This window comes from Bombus vancouverensis, chromosome 17, assembly GCF_051014615.1.
Source record: "Bombus vancouverensis nearcticus chromosome 17, iyBomVanc1_principal, whole genome shotgun sequence".
In the NCBI taxonomy this organism is placed as follows: domain Eukaryota; kingdom Metazoa; phylum Arthropoda; class Insecta; order Hymenoptera; family Apidae; genus Bombus; species Bombus vancouverensis.
The window spans coordinates 4,155,553-4,176,521 of record NC_134927.1 but is presented as its reverse complement, the minus strand read 5'-3'; the positions used below and the strand labels follow the sequence as shown (position 1 = coordinate 4,176,521).

Below are 20,969 nucleotides of genomic sequence, written 5' to 3'. Positions count from 1 at the left end.
AACTGCAAATTAAAATTAAAAGATTTTCTATAAGTATTAGGCGCATTTGTACCGATACTATGAAAAGCCATGCTTCAATTTCCCTATGTCTCCCTTCCAAATATTGTGCCCGCGTCAGACGTACGTGGCCTAAGGTATTTATAGCTTATAGATATGTCTTAAAAGTAAAATATACTGACACTCAAAAATTATATTACGCATGGCTGAGATTCTCCCTCTAGAAAGAAATTCCTTGGCTGTCTGTATTTTCTACGCGCAATAATAAACGATTCAGAAACTGGTATCGATAGTATCTTGGCACTGATAATGGCGTAACTTAAAAAATATCAAATTTGGTAGATGGAAAGGCTATATTATGTTACTATTTTTATTATGTAAAACGGTATATTTATAGTTCCATCAGTTTTGCATCAGACGGCAAAATTATTGTTCATGGCGATGGATTCTACACGAAGGATTCTTTAAAAATTTTAAAAGGCCTTTCCTCTGAAATTTACGTTTTTTTTTAATTGTGCCACTATCAATGCCAAGCAGTGATATTATAATATTCGGCAATTGAGACACCGAAATTTCCAATATTACATATTTGACACTACTTGTTACGACCGATCGCGGAGAGACGCGGTCGCGAGGAAAACGCGTCAGCGAGAGGCGTAAATTCTCGCTACGATTCGGTGAATCGACGCCGCGAAGTAGTCGTTCCCCTGTTTCGGTTAAGATAACAGAGGTGGTTGAATGAATATGACACAGTATAGTAAGTTATATTTCACCGTTTATTCCACAACTTATAACGAGGATAGTTACACTGGTGCGTATGTACGAGATGAGTGAGTGACTGATCTGCGGGTGTGTATACCCGCTCGAAGGATGTTGACCGTTCGAAGGATGTGAAATCCGTGCCCTTGGGAGACGATGCTGTCTCGGTGGAAGGCTAAGGATCGGTCCCTCCAGCGCACGGGACCATCGGATTTGTTGGAGCCGATGTTATTTAGGAGAGTGAGGGAATAGGCTTCGTTTTTAATTGGTTAAACGAAGGGTCTTAACTGCCCTCGAGAGAAAGTGATTAATGGGGGGAAAGTTGCCGCGTGCGTGACAAAAAAAACAACTTTCCCTTGTCCTGCCGTGGTAGACAATAGTGTTTAGCAACTCCTCGGGACCAGATGTTTGTTTTGTTTAAAGGACCTTTTCTAAGAAATCTATGATTTATGGACGGTGCTTAAGGCTATTGAGGGTACGCCGTACGGAAGAGCGGACCTCTGGTGTCCGTCTGGCCCGCGGTGTGTGACCTGGGCCAGGCAGAGAGTCGCGCGGCGTAACATCCTCCCCCCGTTGATAGGGTACCGATCAAAATTTCATTAAAGGTGGAGTTAATTGGAGCAGCCGCCCGACTCCTTGTTGATTGCTGATTGTCCTTATTCTGCGTGATCGGGTTGGCTCGTTGGTAGGACGCGCTGCGTGGCACGTCGTTCCAAGATGCTCGTTGCCGTATGACTTGTGGTAGTCTGGATGAGGCCGTTGTTGCCAGGGTGACTTCGAAGATACGGTCGAAGGCCCGTTGCCTGGATGGCACGTTGTCCCCTTTGTAGTCTGGATCGCCGTCTTCCTCGCCGATGCCGAGCGATTTCCAGGTGAAATTCACGACTCAAGAAGTGACATGAATCTTGCTTCTGGAAGTGTCGTTAAACACCTCGGCCCAGGAGGGATCGTCGAAGGGGACGTCGGTGATGCTTGGTGAAGATTCATCAAGCGCGGTGCGGCGGTTTGAGGTTGCCTGGGAGGCTGGACTCCCCCCGATGACCCGCTCGAATCGCATTCTCTTAGTAATGACCCTCGGTGGAGAATGACCGTTGGATGTCGTGACCGTGACTTGCCGTGTGCACGGCAGCGTTCCTTATGATTCCCTCAGCTCCTGAAGTGGTGCTTGATCGGGTGGATACGCTGCCAACTGGATGCCGGCATGGTAAAGCTGGCCTGAAATCACGCTCCCGTAAACTCGTTAGTGCGTCACCTATTGGGAAGTGACCGGGAATGAGGATAGGGAGATCACTCGGATTGGGTGATACGGGATGGAGAATTTGAAGGGTTGAAAATCCCTTTTATCTGCTGGTCGTCGAGAAAACTTGTGCCCCTTCTCTTGGGTTCGTAGGGTCCGAATTTTCAGCAGCCCTCTGTTGGCCTTGACGGAGTTGAGGCCGTTGTCCGTGATGATTTTCGCGCAGTATCCTCGCCGAGAGCTGAATCGGCGTAGAGCGGCTAGGAATGCGCAGGTTTTTTTGTTTAATTCTTCCTCGTCTTCGATTGGTGTTTGGGCGATGAGCTTCGGTCGGTGCCTTTGTTCCACGATGCTCGAGATTCATGTGGAGGATGAGATTCTCGGTCTTTTGGAGTCGACTGGGTAGATCTCCGCGAAAATTCGGTTGTGCGTCTCGATCGATGTGTAAAGTGCTGTTGCGATGACCCAGGTGGAGACCGTCCCTTAGAGGATCGGTTGTGCGGCGAACGACCGCCCGACGATCGATCTCCAGACGACCGACCGCTCGTTGACCGACCGCTCGTTGACCGACCGCTCGTTGACCCACCGCTTGAATACCGATCGCTTGAGGCCCGATCGCTTGAAATCCGTGGACTGACCTGAGTGAGCGCTCGGTGTAAATTTGTGTGATGGCGTTGCCCGCACATGTGACATGAACCGGATGTGCACTGAGTGAGTGAATGGCCTCTGCCTAAGCAATTTATACAGAGCGATGCCCGTTTTACAACTTCGAGGCGTTTTGTAGCCGATTTGGCCTTAAAAACCTTGCAATATCTGAGTTCGTGAGATCCTTTGCAGGTCGGACACATCCACATCCAATCTGTAATGTGTGTTCGTTCATGTCGTGCGTTTTGTCGGTGACGAGTGTGTTGGTAGGTATCCCCTTTTCCCATTGGTGTTGGAGCGTTCGTTTGATCGCCGTTTGTCCTTGTTTGCAAGAAGTCTATTAGGTGCTTGTATGACGGTAACTTCTTGTCTGGTAAGGTGCGTTGCCATTTGCGAATGATGGCTGGGGGTAACTTTGATGTAAGTAATTTGAGAAGAACGGTGTCGGATGTGATTGGGTCACCGAGGTTCTCTAACGCTTGGATGTTTATCTTGAACGTCTCGAGAAAGTCGTCTATGGCTTCGGGTGTCTCTTTAACTATTTTTGGATAGTCCAAAAGCAAGTCGAGGTGGCGCATGCAGATTTGACGGTGGCAGTCGAATTTTTCCTTGAGTACGTCAACAGCGATGGCATAGTTTGACTCGGTGATGGCTAGCGATTGTATACTTCGCGCGGCCCTCCCAGTCAAGGCTGATCGGAGGTGATAGAATTTTTGGACTGGTGTTAGTTGTTCGTTTTGATCTATCGTTGACGAGAAGGAATCGTAAAATGACTGCCAATTCTCGAGCGTACCATTAAATGTGGGTATTCGAATCTCCGACAGTTTCAGCGAAGCAGACTCGCGACCGGCAGCTGATTCGTCGTTTGTCGATTGTGACGTCGTAATTAGTCGTAGGTTGCTCAGTTGAGTAATTACTCGGAGTTCTAATTTCTCGTACTCGTCGGCTATCTCGAGGCCGCGCTCGATCTCTTCCTCATCTATGCTTACAATCTCGTTTTGGATGGCGCGGAGCTCCGTCTCGTATGTTTCCAGACGATTTTTGATTTGAATTAGCTCGTTCTCTCGCGGACAGCCGGATTGTTCAATTTCGTCTAGTTTTTTCGATAAGCGTGTAAAGTGGCCGATGCAATAACCCCGGCGTCGACGCAAGGCGGTAAGCTCGTTTCCGGTGGCCATTATTTGTTAGATAATTGAGAGTGGAATGGTTATAACTTACTTCTGTTGAAGATTGTCCAGTTGCGGCAGGAGGTTGCGTGGTTGCGTGGTTGCGTTTTAACCACCGAATAATACCTCTTCAAGGGTGACGATCCTTGACGTTACTGACCTCGCTGGGGGGGTAACGCTTCCGCTGCTGGTTATATTGGATTCACGTGGCACTGTATGATAGTGGGTGTCACTGGTATGCGCTTTTCACTTGACGCGTGATGCGGCTTTGAGGATCGAATGATTCGACCGGTTACGTGTCCACACTTTTCACTTGTCACTGAATCCGGCTCGAAGGACCAAATGTTTCGACCGGATGGGTGACAAAACTATCCACTGCCACTGATGATCCGGCTCGAAGGACCAAATGTTACGACCGATCGCGGAGAGACGCGGTCGCGAGGAAAACGCGTCAGCGAGAGGCGTAAATTCTCGCTACGATTCGGTGAATCGACGCCGCGAAGTAGTCGTTCCCCTGTTTCGGTTAAGATAACAGAGGTGGTTGAATGAATATGACACAGTATAGTAAGTTATATTTCACCGTTTATTCCACAACTTATAACGAGGATAGTTACACTGGTGCGTATGTACGAGATGAGTGAGTGACTGATCTGCGGGTGTGTATACCCGCTCGAAGGATGTTGACCGTTCGAAGGATGTGAAATCCGTGCCCTTGGGAGACGATGCTGTCTCGGTGGAAGGCTAAGGATCGGTCCCTCCAGCGCACGGGACCATCGGATTTGTTGGAGCCGATGTTATTTAGGAGAGTGAGGGAATAGGCTTCGTTTTTAATTGGTTAAACGAAGGGTCTTAACTGCCCTCGAGAAAAAGTGATTAATGGGGGGAAAGTTGCCGCGTGCGTGACAAAAAAAACAACTTTCCCTTGTCCTGCCGTGGTAGACAATAGTGTTTAGCAACTCCTCGGGACCAGATGTTTGTTTTGTTTAAAGGACCTTTTCTAAGAAATCTATGATTTATGGACGGTGCTTAAGGCTATTGAGGGTACGCCGTACGGAAGAGCGGACCTCTGGTGTCCGTCTGGCCCGCGGTGTGTGACCTGGGCCAGGCAGAGAGTCGCGCGGCGTAACACTACTTTTATTCAAAAAAGGTGAGATCGGAGCTAATTTTTCATCAAACAAAAATTATTCTAGCAATTTTACACAATATATTAAACATTCAACGACTTTGTAAGAATGTTTTTTTCGAAATTAGTGAAACTCGTCTTTGCAGCGGCTTACTGTAGAAACTTTCAACTTTGAAGATAAATATTTCCACTTTGGCAAGGCCTGGCTCTCCAAAAATTGGATCACGTATAGATAATATACTAAATAATGTATCGTCGAAATTTCAAAAAGATCGTAGGAAATCAACTTACGCTACAAATATTTTAAGCTGCGTCTCCACTGACAGCAACACCGAGCAACTTTTTATGATTTAGTTTGGTTTAGTTTCAGTTTCAAGATTTTCTCTTAGAATTTTTTTCTCAGGAAATGTCGCTTACAAGAGCTAACCTACTTTCTATATTGCCCAACGAAAATGTTTCTTCGCAGTGCTTTTTTCTTTGTGTTTCTTTTCTTGCCATTTCGGCCTATTTATCTTTTTATCCCGTTTCTTATTTCTTATCTCTGTCTTTGGTAGACTACATTCTTTAAGCGGATTCTGAACCACCAGAGACTGCGCCGAAATAAGCTTTTTGTTTGTTACCTTCTTTGCTATATTCAAAATCGCATCGACTACCATAGCTACTAACGACTATATTTCAGCAATACACTGAGGTCCCTAGCAGTTATTTAGTTGCTTAGTTCCGTAATCGGATGAAAATACAGGCACATAAACATCAAATCTGGACACTCGCTAGGGGAGACCGTCCGAAAATTGGATCGTAGAAAACCAACATGGAAGACAAGGAAGTTCTCGTTCTTGAAAAGCAGGGAGAGATCATAGGCAGAGAATGTCCCTGCGTCTGTCTGAGACATTCATAACATATCACGCATGCGCAGAGAACTTTCTTATCTCTTATGTTGATTTCTCACGACTCAATTTTCGGACGGTTTCTACTATGCTTTTGATATATGACTTTATATTATCGTGAATGGCATTTGTTGAACATTACGATTAAACAACATTTATTAAAATTTTTATTTTTGTAGCCGATACAATATATACAACTATGTTAATGTAAGAGTTGCTTAAGATTTGCGTGTATAGAAGTTCCCACTTATAAACTAACCTTCAATTCTGGTTTTTAATAAGTAATGATGTAGAGAAAGAGTCACCTCACCCATTTCAATGAGCTTGAAATATGTTGTTTGAGTAACTTTTTCCTGTACATGTTACCGCTACTCTGTTTTAGTTTGTCAGATGTCGGCGAGAAATGGAGATTAAACGTAGGTTAAGATTGCGCAACACTTTGACGTATAGAGCCATCTTCCATCTTAACGTACAAATTACATGACTAATTAATTGCGAAAATAATTAATTAATTAGATTTCGGTTTAGGGTAGCGGGTTTGGTTTAAGTTAGGATACACTTCCAATCCGGCCATCGTAATTCCCTAAAGTAAAGCTGATCTAAAGCTAACTCAAATTAAATCAAATCTATTCCAAACGCCACAAATACGATACATTTTACCTAACTTACTTTTGTGTTTTACTTGCAAAGTAAAATCGTGCGAGGGTGTCTTGTATAGGAAAAAATTACTCAAAATAAAGATCCTGACAACATATTTCAAGGTCATTGAAACCAATGAGGTGACCTCTTTTCTGCAGAATTACCTCTTAATATTACATTTTGTCGGTTTGTTAGATATTACTTTCAGCACCATGATAGTTCAGATAACACATATTTAACTCTTAGACTGTAAACGTTTTTGCGGTACCCTCAAACTGTAGGCATGGTTCTTTCGTATCCGTGCATTTTTCAGTAAGCAATACTTGTCAAAAAAATCCAATAAATTTTACATATTCGCATCTTCGAACTTTTTAGACCGAAGTTAGTTATCATAATTTTTGCTAAATAACTTCCTTTAGGTTGGCAGGAAAGGATTTTCTACCTGTTACTTATACTGAAATACTTACCTTTACAGTTTTAGGGTTAAAATTTTTGGACGAAAACGAATGGTTGTTTGAGTAATCGTTGACAAGCTTTTTTGTTGTTGTTATTGTGGACATATCCGTAAAATGTCGCCACATTGTTGCTTTATTTTCAGCGCGGGCAAAATATTTCTAAAAGTTGTTGTTTATTCAAAATGTTTTGGAACATGCAGCAGACAACTAACGACAAATAGTTACTCGTTGTTACTTCAACGGAGACGAGGTTATTAAATAGATTTGGGGTTTGATATTTAACACAGATTAGTTTTGTATGCTCTGAATCTCACCACCTTGTACAGCCATTTACGACACACCGGATACTCAGATAAAAAAACGCGGCGAACAGGGAAAAACAGAAGAGAATCACAAGTAGTCGTACCAACTTTGCATGTAGGAACTAGTGATCATACCAACCTGACATTTATCTCAACAACCTTACTCAAACAAAAGGGAACGAAATCACTTTAATAAATACTTCTCGTTACAAGAAATGATATTCGCCTTCAGAAATTGATCGGATTGCATTTAATTATGAAAAATACAGTAGAACTTCGTTCATCCAAATCCCGTTTATACAAACCAGTTTTTACTCACTGTCAATTATATACACTCCTAACTGAGCCTCTATTACTCGTAACGTACTTTCTGTTATACGGACGCGTACTCTAAAGTCGTATACGTCCACGTGTTTTGTCTAAGCTGACGCATAGTTTAACATAGTTTGCGTCGAAATGGTCGTTCAATCTCAATTATTCGAACGTCAACCTGTATTATCGAAACTCATTGCAGCAGCTGCCGGTGGTAGCGAAAGAGCCTCTGTTATCCGAAATAACCGACAACCGATTTGAACAAATGATGTATTTGTTCCACTGTATTTCTATTAAGTGTATTTTTAATCAAATACTTCGACGTTAATAGCGATAGAAACTTATTTATACGAAATCTGTGATTATTTGTTTAGTTAAGCTCCTGACTGCACTTTGTTAACCTTTTTTTAACGGACGTATGTATATCACCTGTAACGTGATATTGTAACTTTACCCTATCGGATATATGTCATGTCGAAGGTAACGTAAAAACTACAAAAACCTCAAGTCGTATTGAATTACGGTGGTTCATGGATACCGTGGATTGTACGGATCATCATACATCTTTGTATCTTTTTTATACGCAAATTATTAAAGTAGGGATGAAAACTGTTTTTGAGGCGAAGAAAAACAACTTATACTTTTGTGAAAACCTATATATATGTGTATATGCAACAGAAAACCATCTTTTTATGTTGGGAAGAATTTTAAAAAATATCACACATTGATAATATACAGGGCGATTCAATAAAAATTACCGCTTGAAATAATTCGTTATTTAGTGATTTTATCAAAGAAATGTTTGAAGCGAAATTTGTTATATTCAAAGAGCCTGATCAGACGAATACACTTTGATTTTTCGATATTTTATATTTTCTGAGATATCAAGATGACCTTAAGTATTTTAACGGTCACCTTATATCTTCCTTTATATTCCGTTGTAGTTACTAAAAATACGAATTCAACCACATATTATAAAGCGACGAACGAAATTATTTTAAGGTTATGTAAGCGCCTTTGTACTGGCGATGCAGATATTGGAATGTAAAATCGTCTCAAGGTACCAATAAACAATAATAATATGAAGTACCTCAATATCTCGACAAGTAACTAACAAAATCAATCTACGTCACAATCAAACTACAATGTAAAATATTTCGTTAAAAGCAAAAGACAAGCGTATTCAGAGCACGTGTTTGTTTGTTTTTGTTTGTAAACATTTTTGTTTCTGTGTGTTCAACTTTACCGTTAAACTAATTCTCTTTTTAATGTAATTATTATTTTTCTGTCGAAATACGTATGTAGTCACTATGGAACATGATACTGTTACTGATAATGATCATACAGAATTATATTTATTTTGTGCCGGCAACTACAAAATAGACAGTAGTGAAAAATTGGTCCAGTTCGATGTTTTCATTGGTATCACGAAGATGCGCTTGAGATGCATCATTCACACGTTCAACGCGTAGAAGGCAAAGAAAATTAATGTAATATAATGTATTTGTTTCTTTGTGTGTCCCATGTTAGATATCATTTCTTTAACTCGCCGTATTTGAACATCTATCAATTTTGTTGCGTTTTAACGTTAGTTTCATTAAAAAAAAGCACGTTTCTCTTTTTGGCGGGCTTACAAGATCAGATGTTCCATATTAAATGTAGTATAATATTACTTATAATCTAACTCCAACCTAACCTCAATCAGCTAATTCTTTGAGACCGTTTCCTTTTTATATATGGTATTTTCTGCTGTTCAATACAGACCTGCAAGAGAGAGAGCTGCTATATCTAAACAAATTGCAACTTTTTTTCCATAGGAATGTTATTTTATGCTTGGAAAATGTACTATACTATACTCCATACTACTCTTATAAGTGGATCTCATGAAATTCAGTTCGCCACGCATGAAACCTCGTCTGCAGGCATGCCTCGAGGTAAATGTCGCCGTGTACACAATCTCTTTTGATAGACAACAAAGTATAAAATAATGAACGCATAAAAATATGTTTCACGTTGGAAGTAATCTGCCTTTAATACGAAATATGTGCCCAGACTTCAAACATACACATTTGTCATATACAGGGTGAGTCACCAAAAGGAGGTCAGCTAGATAACTCGTGCAATTTTTGAGACACAGAGAGATCTTTTCTTACGTGGTCGTGTTTACAGTTTTTAAAAGTCACCTTCATTTTCTTAAACAGAACTATGTATCTTTGAGCATCTACGATCGTTTATCCTCTAGATTTAAACAGTAGATTCAACTAGAATCAAACATACAATAAACACTCACTATTCAAGTTATAGCACAACAACAGAATAATTTACATATAATTCTCAATGAGAATTGATTGTAAAATTCTTCCAAATAAAAAAGAAAAAAAAAATCTACGGTCGTGTAGCTCTTCTCAGCGTGAATTCAAATATCACGGTCACTTAAGGTCACTCAAGGTCACGGGCGCGATGACGCGAAAAAAATAAAAATTCTTTGCGAATGCTTCGGAAAAGTGTATTCTCGGCTTTATTGGCGAAAGAGATCTTTGAATGGACAACGTACGTTGCACATCGTGGATGTCTGGAACGAGCTCTTTTGTCGATAAAGCCGAGGATCCACTTTTCATTAGGTTTCTAGTTTCATTTAAACAAAGTAAGGGTGACCTTCGAAACCTGTAAACACCTGAAATCCACCCGAAAAAACATTTTTCCATCACATAATAGCCCTGTCAGGACCAAACAACTCTTGTTTCGAACGTTTCTTTGTATCTCAAGAATTGAAAGAGATATTCGGGTGGCTTGCATTATTTGATGATCGCCTTGTATACTGCTCTCCTCAGATAAAACGTCCTATGTAACATTTCTCTCGTTTTTTAAAGTATGTTGAAATATTTGAAATTACCCGTGTCTTTTTTTTATCTCTTCAGCAACGTTATATTAGACTGGCTGAAATAGTGACTATATATTTTAAATTAAAAGAAAGAAGAAAAAAATAGCAATGAAACCACAAAAGAAATGATAAAACATAAATTTTCTACAATTTCAGAATGGTAAGTGGGACATTTTAAACGTTGATCAAAATAATCTAACCTCAATATGCAAAACTGGAATTTTGCACACACATCAACTGACGAGGAGTAGTGAACAAAGGAGTGCAGAATACACCTGCTATTACGAACGCTGCTAATCGAAAACAACGCGTATCTGGACCCCAGCGCTAGGATGTATCAAGTCCACTTTTTCTAAAACACAACATTCTACATGTTTCTCGTATCAAATTTTTCACCTTTCCCGAGGACAAAAACTTTTTCGTTCCGAATCGTTCAGCTTTCATAATGTTTATAATGTTCTATATTTTACAACATATGTATGTTATATTGTATAATGTTCCTAGCAAAAGTACTAAATATAGTAACTTAAGTAACCTAGTGACTAAGTTTATACATGTATTCACTATATAGGTATAAAAGCTAAGTGTAAATGTAAACTTTACTTACGTAAATTTAACTTAAGTAATTTTAAAGCATAGAAAAGTAAATAGGAAGTAAGGAAACGATGCAACAAATTTAAATCATCCGACGCTAGAACATATAGCTGAGAAATTGTAATAGTTGAGAACCTAAATTCCAATAAGGAGTACACACATGATACGTACATAATAACCTACAAATTATATTAAGTCCATATCTTATTGCAACACTTTTACAAGTTTGGATCGCTCACCTTTAAAGTTTGAAAAGTGCGACTTAATATACTCTGGGGTCCAAATACGTAAGTACAACCAGCAGCTCACATACGTCTCTCACTTATAGGAAATAGCATTTTCAACAATAGAATATGCGATTATAGGAGGAAACGCGATATCGCGTTGAACTGGTAGTATCCGATGTGAACTGGAGAAGCATAATCACAAACTCGTCTGCTCGCATACGTTTTCTTATACAAGATATTCCGCATAACGTGGTCAAGTAATTAGGAAGTGACACTAAAAATAAGTAGAGAACATAAGATAAAAATTATTTTTATCCAAGGCTTCGTTTTCGAGAAAATCCAGTTTGAAAATTTATTAATTATAAGCGAACATAACTAATTCCGGAATGGACAAGAGTAAATAATCGACAGGAGGTTATTGTCTACGTAAAAATAAAGCGAAAATGTAGAATGAAATGTTTCATTCTATTACACAATACATTTTGTTTCCAAGAAAAATGAACGTGAATTTATCATCATGACGAGTACTAGGTGCTAATTCTCATCTAAACGTGTTCGAATTGCACTTTTTTTTAAAAAGAGTTCCACTTTTCATTTATTTTTGCACGTAAGATAACCTATTAAAGATTATTTGTTTCTCTCCAATAAGGAATTAGCTATGTTCAAGTGCACCTGATAAATTTTCAAAATCGATTTCCTCGAAAACGAATTTTATTCTACATTTTCGATTTAGTTTTCCACGTAGAATCATCTCTTTTCCTAACCTAACCCCAACCTAACCGCTCTAATGGATTGACTACATTATATACGACACCCTGTATGTACAATATAATCTAATATCGAAACGTTCGTGTGACAAAACTCAATTGTCTACGTTAAACCTTAAGGCCTCGTTGATACACGTTACGATGCATGCGTCTACGCGTAAATTTCACGAAATCTGCATCAGTTTCAGCTAACCATCACGTCATCGATACCTCTCAGTTTATGGTGTGACACCAACGTCGAAACACGTGTTTCAAAATGGCTAATCGTTTCTCAACTCCAGTATTATTACCAATAATAGCAAGTATATTGATTAAACAATAGAAAAAATTAAACACCGAGAAGAAATGTATGTGGAAGAAGGATCGTTAATTGACAGAGACAGATTTTCTAATGGTGAGCCAGAAGACAAGAAAAATTTTTATGTCCCGTTTTGGAACTGAATTTTATGCCGAATGAAACCTTCTAATTAAAGTGAAACATTAATTACAATAAATTATCAAGTTGAATAGACAATTAGTTTCTTAGATTTAGGAATTTGAAAATGTGAATATTCATTAACGCATCAGCTGATAATATAAAAAATTGTTGCCAGAGATTTTGCCGACTGTATTTGTATACATTCCGCTGATATTCACATGGTGTTGCTACAAATGGATCAAAATAAATGGATCTATATAAACATGTGTACATAGAATGAATTGGAAACACTGTCGTTACTTTTTCCCCTATTATCAATGAGCAATAATTATACTCGTGTGGAATCAAATCATTATTGTATTGGTCATCATTCTGGTATTGAAATCAGGCATATGTATGTCGTATTAAATCCATTTACCAGGATGAGTAGTATTGTATCATCGAATAGACGCGTAGTATAAAACTGGGTTGTTTTATCATATATGGGAAATTTGGGACGAACCTCTTCGACAGAAACGTCAATGTGCAACATAGGTTGATATATTGATCCAGAAAGAAATAATTTTCAGCAAGCTTCTAACTCTTCCGGCCTCTATAATTACACGTAATGCATACACGTGTTGAACAAAATCCACGTTCTTGGTTTAAGAACGAAGAAATAAAAACACAAACGACCATAAGTTACACATCACGACATCTACCGATATTTAGTATGAATTGGGCACTTTTTACTGTTTTTGTCTTCTGCTTATCTTATCCTCTTTGATTAATCCTTCCGATTAATTATCAAATTTGTCACTTGTTATATTACGTTATATTATATCACGTTATATCATATCACGTTATATTATATGACGTTATGTTCTATTACGTTATATCATATCGCGTTACATTATACTACGTTATAATTATATTATGTGGCATTGTATTACGTTATATTATATTACTTTATATTATATTACGTTATATTATATCACGTTATATCATATTATATTATATCATATCACGTTATATTTTATTACGTTATATTATATTACGTGGTATTGTATTACATTATATTATATTGCGTTATATTATATTACATTATATTATATTGTAATATCGTAAAGTAATTTGAATTAGAGGTCGGTTGAAATGAGAAAAAACCGTGTACGTCATCTTTCTGTGGTTCGTTTACATTTAAGAGCGCCTATGTGACTAAAGTCACCTAGTTCCTACAGTGATGTGAGAAGAACAATAAACGACGTTAGAGCAGAAGAACGGTTTCGTGTTTCGGTACGAAGGGGGGATGACGAGAGGTCAGAGTATGCGAGTCGAAAAGTGTGTGTGTTGCGAGAGTCAGAGTTGATCGAGACATCGAAGAGTAGAGTTGAAAGAGTTGATCGAGGCATTGAAGAGTAGAGTTGAAAGAATTGATCGAGTTGTTAGTTGTTAGAGTTGCTAGAGAGAGAGAGAGAGAGAGAGAGTGTGTTAGATTCGTTGTGACGAGAGTTGCCAAATAACTGTAAAGTTATTTGATATAGATACGAGTATCGCATTTAGTTTCAGTTAAACGAACATCGTTTTCTGTCCAATTTATATTTGTATATTTAATTCACTATTAATAAATTCTAAATAATCGGGGAAAAATTTATATCTTAATTTCCACGATACTATAATATTACGTTATATTATAGCACGTTATATTATATTACGTGGTATTGTATTACATTTTATTATATTACATTACATTATATTACGTTATATTATATTACATTATATTATATTACGTTATATTATAGCACGTTATATCATATCACGTTATATTATATTACGTGATATTGTATTACATTATATTATATTACATTACATTATATTACGTTATATTATATTACATTATATTATATTACGTTATATTATAGCACGTTATATCATATCACGTTATATTATATTACGTGGTATTGTATTACATTATATTATATTACATTACATTATATTACGTTATATTATATTATTTAGTATTGTATTACGTTATATTATATTATATTATATTATATTATATTATATTATATTATATTATATTATATTATATTATATTATATTATATTATATTATATTATATTATATTATATTATATTATATTATATTATATTATATTATATTACGTTATATTATATTACGTTATATTATAGCACGTTATATCATATCATCTTATATTATAGCACGTTATATCATATCATCTTATATTATATTACGTTATATCATATCACGTTATATTATATTACGTGGTATATTGTATTTCGTTGTATTATATTACGCTATATTATATTATGTTATATTCTATTACGTTATAATATTATAACACGTGATATCATATTACACGGTATTATATTAAGTTATATCACATTATGCTATATTACATTATTTCATATCACGTTATATTAATTTGAAATACCGAACGATAAAGAATGTTTTAAAATCTCTCGATAGATGTAACAGCTCTCTGTACCTACGAAAGAAATTCCATTTCTATGACCAATGAGCGCATAACTTACAAAAACTACGAACAAGCTACGAAGCCCGCAACCATATTTTTTTTTTTTGACAAAAAACACGTGCATTACACTTGTTCTATACAATTGTATAGTCGTATAATTTTTTCCAATTCGATAGATTTACATATATCGTACCTCATGGCGAACATAATGGAACTTCTCTACCCGAAAATCTCAAATATTCGAATCTACCACTATTCAAACGTTTTATTAGCCAAACAATGGTCTCTGTTGGTGCCCTCTATTGTCATACAGAAAATAGAAGAAGACGTGTCAGTACAAACTGGCACAGTATCGAAAGGCACTTAATTTTATGTAAATAGTTCTTTGATAGGTGGACGCGTAAAGGTCGTATAAAGGTCAACTTAATTCTTTGAAATGGAATAACACGTGATGTATAATATAAAATAGAAAATGGAATGGCTTCACACCATTTAGGTCGTTTTAAAACGCGTACAATCACCTATGGCTGAAGATCATTCAAGGTCGCTCAAGGACCAAAAGTGGCAAAGGAATATAATTTACTTTATGTGAGCGATCGGACACGTTATTTTATACGACAATTTATGAATGTGTTGGTACTCTGCTTCTTTAAATATTCAAAGACATGACCTCCACCATGCATGCCCTAAAGCGATTCTAAAGGGGGATATCACAGCGTATCGCATTTATGTTCAAGATTATTCGCGGACTTTTATTTATGATGAAAATTAAAGCAGCAAGTGTATAGTGAGATGTCGACATCCAAAGAGGAGATGAAAAGGGCACGTAACAGTAGATCGCTCAGCGATTAATCCGAACGAAATTTCATACGCCGTGATATCCACCTCTTGCATCGCTTTAGGCATACGTCGGTGTTTAAGGTCATCACTTTGAATGTTTCAAAAGTAGCAGTGTATTGGTAAATTAATGAACCACCAATACACAAAATTCAATATTCGACCGCTTACATAAATTAAATTATTTCCTATTGTTGATTTTTAGCGTTGAATGACCTTTAACCATAGGTCATTGTACGCGTTTATGAAGCTCCAGTAGATGGTACGTAGAGTAAAGAGCACGTGATTTCATTGAAAACCCAGATTACCAGTTGACTTTCATATGACCTTCATGAGTCCACCTATCAAACAGCTATGTATTTCAAACTGAATCAAATTACGTGTCACTGGACGCTGTACCAATTTAGTCGGACACATGTCTTCCTGTCACCAACAACAGTCAAGATATTTAGGTGGCCTGTTTTACATGCTTCAGCCTGTATATTTGCTTTTTTTTTTGCAATCTCATATTTTCCTACTTCCTTAGCGCGAAGCTGATGTTGCACGCGTAATTTCTCATGTACAGTGACATCAAAGAGGATATGTGTTGTATCCAGCGTTAACAGGTTGACTGCAACGGTGCTCATCTGGCACTACGCTAGCTTAAAATAAGATAAATTCCGCGAACGGAAACTTTTTCAGCATGTGAATGACATACAGTCGCTGACATTAGCACGCTCGCTATCGCTGACGTGGATTCGTATCGTTGTAAATGCTATACTTCCGCTTGCCGCTGGCATTCACGTCATTTCGAATTCCGTTCCTGTTTGCCACTGGCGAGCATTCACGTCAATTGAAAATCTGTTCCTGTTTACCATCCACCTGATATCACGTCATTTCAAACGCTGTCCTTGTTGGTCGCTGATGTGAACTCACGTCATCTGGCAAACTCTTTTTCTTCCCTCTAGTCACGTTATCATCTTCAACAGTTCGGGGTATATTGCTCGCTTGAAAACGAATTCACAGGAAATGCGAATTGAGATAATTTTGCGATACGATTTCGCTGTACGGTCAATGACCTGCTCCTCCTAATGGCCGGTCAAGGAAAACAAGGTGATCATGTTATTGCGATTGTTGAACTTAATTTGCTACACGTTATGTCTACTGTCGTGTAGCTTCCGATGTTTTCATACTTGAACATGCTTTTTCTAATATTGTAAAATAAAATGATATTGTGAAATAAAGAAAACGCCTTCTGGCGAGTACAACGTTCTATGTAAATAGGTATGGGCGGGAAATCTCATGTGCAGCTTCCTGGCCTCGGACCCAGAAGATTCGAAGCCGGAAGATGAGATCAGAGACGGATAATTTCTCCAGTTACCCGCAACGAGAATTTGCCGGATAGAACAAGACAAAAACGGTTATAAATAAAAAATAGAAGAATGATTATAGATTAAATTCACTGTCGTTTCAACAGCAGAGCCTTGCGGCTATCAGCTGTAGACTCACGGAAATTGTAGACGGTGTCCAGCTGAGGCCCCGCGTCAGAAACGTCGATCGTGAATTTGTTAATATTCGGACATCCTTTGAAACGAAATAGTTTTTTTAAAACTGGACCAGACGACTTGAGCTTTTTTCAAAAAGCGCGCAGACATGATTGAAGACTTTTTTTCCTTTTGTCTGTCACCCTGTGTAATGGACATAAATCTACCAAACGTATTGTTTAAATATTCATTATAGTCTCAGAGAAAAAAAATAATAAAAGGCGACCTGCATTTTCTTCTCGATTTCGATCAATTTTAATTGAACAAAATTAATTAACAAAAATTTTGTTGCACCTCATCCGATAAGCTAGTTCTCCTAAGTTCTCGAAAAAGAAGAAGCTCCAGTCGTTTGGTCTGATTATAGAAAAGTGGTTCTAATTTAAAATACACAAATACGATGTAATATTTTGCGAGAATTAAATGTTATGGTGTAGTATATTTCAGACTATCTCAGCTCTCGGACCAAAATAAATAAAATTCTCGTGTCGGCGGTCAACGTGTTCAAATAAAACGAGAGACACTTCAGCGGTAAAAAGGAAAAAAGTGTGAAACTGCCGTAATAATTACAAAAATCTACAACGTTGAGAGGTCTGCCATGCAATGGCTTCGAAAAACAGAACCGTTCAATTGAAAGTACTGAGATGACACGATAAATACACAAATTTTGATGCAAATTGAAAAATAAATATTTGACCTTTGCAATATAGGTCTCCACAAATCGGTGATGAAACAGTGTTGGTATTGATATAAAAAAAAAGGGCGCAGCTGGCCGATTTCAATGAGCTTGGAACATGTTGTTAAGGTGAATATTCTGAACAACTGTTTCCTATACGTGTTAAAAATTTCGATACAATTTATGTTACGATTACGCTTAATTCTGAAGTAGGCGAGCGCATTTTCATATAATCCAATTTAAAGTTCACTCATTGTTGAAAAAGATAACCAGTTTTAATACAGGGTGGTTGGTACAAGCGGAAAGGGGGTGATTCTGCGCGAAAAAAGAAGTCGAAAATATAGAATAAAAATTTTTCGTTTAAGGCTTTGTTTTCGAGAAAATCGACTTTGAATTTTCGCTCGGTACGCGTGCACTTTATCACGTCTCGTTATAACGGATCTCACTGTAGATTTTTATAAAAATAAAAAAAAATAAAAAAAAATTTTTATTCTATATTTGCGACTTCTTTTTTCGCGTAGAATCGCCCCCTTTCCGCTTTTACCACCAATTATCAACCACCCTGTATAAGAATCGCATATAATGATCATTTAATGTACAAAGTATGTCGATTATAGGAGTATGCCATTCCTTTGTACAGAAAATTGGGAAGAACCTGTTTACAATTTTTTTTTTTACCTATGATGCATTGGTGGAAAAAATCTAGGAAAATTGTAAAAGGAAAATAATAACAAGCTGCTAAAACTGCCAAAATATTAGCATGGTTACATGAACGATTAAGGCAATAATATAAACAAATACCGGTTACTAATGTTTTTTTTTACCTATATTCTCGCGTGTCAAAAAATCTGAAAAAATTACACATTAATAGTCGTAACAAGACACAAGTACTATAAAAATATAAACATAGTCTGACGTCAATATCGATATAAAGTCAGCATTTGAAAATTTTCCGAATTTTTTAAAAATCGATTTTGTAGTAAAAAAATTCTAGAAAAATTCACAGACTTGCACGCCACCGAGTAGAATATCTCTGATTTTTCTCATAATTTTTCATTAAGTAGAACAAAAGAAATGGAGCTTAAACTGTAAATCGTTTTTCGTTGTGTAACTACCCTTATAGTACGGGTAGTGACTTGATACTTTTCGAGAAGTCTATTGAATGGTACGCAGCCAGATCAAATTGATTTAGAGGCACGTTTACTATGCTTGGTCGACTATGATCTTTAATTGAAGCTTTTTGTGAATTGTGAATACATAGGAGACCTAATGTTGACCTTGACAACATATTTCAAGCTTATCGAAATCGGTGAGGTATGTCGTCTATATGCAGAATTACCAAAATGTTAATATGTAGACCAATATCGTACAAAAAAGTTTTGGAATTTGAAAAAATATTATATTGTTATTAACGTGTTAAATTCTCTAATTGGAAAAAAAGATCACAATGCAAGTGACAATGCAAGTGAAGATGTGCCTTCTCATCTTAAATTGTTTATGGTATTAGAAAGAGCATGTAGCGGCACATGAGTCATCGGACGATTCGAATCAGGAATGACTCACATTGTTGTGCCTTACAGTGTTAACGCTGTTTCGATCTGATAGATTCAAAAAATAACGAACTCCAGATCAAAGCATCATCACCGTTATTTGTAATCGCCAACCGGAAATACATTCGAACTTTTTGTAATAACAGCTGTAGTTATAAATAGACGAACGTGCTCTTTAGACTATCAGTATCCTCATCGAGTATTATCAGTCGAGTATTATTACGAGCAGTATAACCAGTCTTTATAGCGAATTATTACGAGAGTCCTCATAGCGATCTGCATAGCGAATTATCACAGCGAGTTCTACGGTGGAATCGAGTGAGAGGCGATTGCGACCGATACACACTATCTTTGTACTTGTATTCAAAGTGATTTTAAAATACATTAACCATTACGTTTTACCACTCATCTCTTTAATACACTAACACGTTTAATACCATCTCAAGCATTAAGGTGATTCAAGGCTTGAACAGAATAAAATTCAATGTAGCTAGGTATTAAAAAATTTATTTGAATTAGCGACAAAAATGATATCCGGTTGAATCTCGCCAACTCGAACCTCGCGTTGTGCAGATCCTACCAGTTCTTCTAGGGAGACAGACTTAACAAATAAAAACGACTTGAAGAGAATTTATATAAGACTTAACATTTTTCAAATTGAAGAGGGTCAAGGAAAAACCAACTCAGCTTTTACAATTAAATTACACAATGTGTTCCGCAGTTTAGTGTACGAACTTTGCCAGTGTATTCTAAGAAATGTTTTTAAATGTATTCTAAAAAATAGTCTCTAAAAATGAGACTCAAATATCTCGTAGCGAAAAGTCCATGAATTCTTCATTAAAAAATTATAATGAAAATATCAAATGCAACAAACGTATGCGTACCTCGATATCCTTTTTCTTATTGTTAGTTAATACAGAATAAGAAAAGATACACAGTGCTGCTGTATTGATAGCATTTTATATTTTTGTTATAATTTCTTTTATAATGTCTTTTTTTTAGCTTATAAAACACACTGGCAGAGCTTAACAGAAATTAACAAAAATTCAGAAATTGATTAATCAGATAATATAAGAATTTACGTAAAGTTAAATAAACAAAAGAAATAACGATAAATGTACAATTTTAAATTAAATTTTGAAACCGGCCATTTGACCGGGCCTGATAAGATTAGTATTAAACTGCATTTTGTGTTGTACATTTGCGATAATAAATGGTAGTTTATGTTACGTGAACTGACCACTTGCACTGTACATAAAGATGACACACATTTGCCAAAATGTCTGAGTCATCAAATGTCTGGAGTCCGCAGATTGCGATTCGTACTCCTGCGGACTAAGAGTTAGTGATCCGATAGGACGAAACTACGGAAGGGTTTTACGAGCGACGCAAATTGTCTTTCGACCTCAAATCGTCTGACGTGACAAATCTTAAGTACAGGGTGGCCTGTAAGTCACTTTCTCGTTTAGACGTTACATAACTCTTATTCTATATTTTACAA

At 37.1% G+C, this 20,969-nt stretch overlaps 1 protein-coding gene across 1 annotated transcript; it reads right to left on the bottom strand.

Annotated features, from left to right (window-relative positions):
• Positions 1 to 1,342: 1,342 nt before the first annotated feature.
• LOC143303891 (uncharacterized) lies at positions 1,343 to 4,005 on the bottom strand. Its single transcript, XM_076626023.1, has one exon. The coding sequence runs from the start codon at positions 3,814 to 3,816 to the stop codon at positions 2,278 to 2,280; it is 1,539 nt and encodes a 512-aa protein (XP_076482138.1). The 5' UTR covers positions 3,817 to 4,005; the 3' UTR covers positions 1,343 to 2,277.
• Positions 4,006 to 20,969: the final 16,964 nt, after the last annotated feature.

What these genes read in the sequence shown, in the direction of transcription:
- LOC143303891 (XM_076626023.1), bottom strand. Translation starts at nt 3,816, where the DNA reads ATGGCCACCGGAAACGAGCTTACCGCCTTGCGTCGACGCCGGGGTTAT.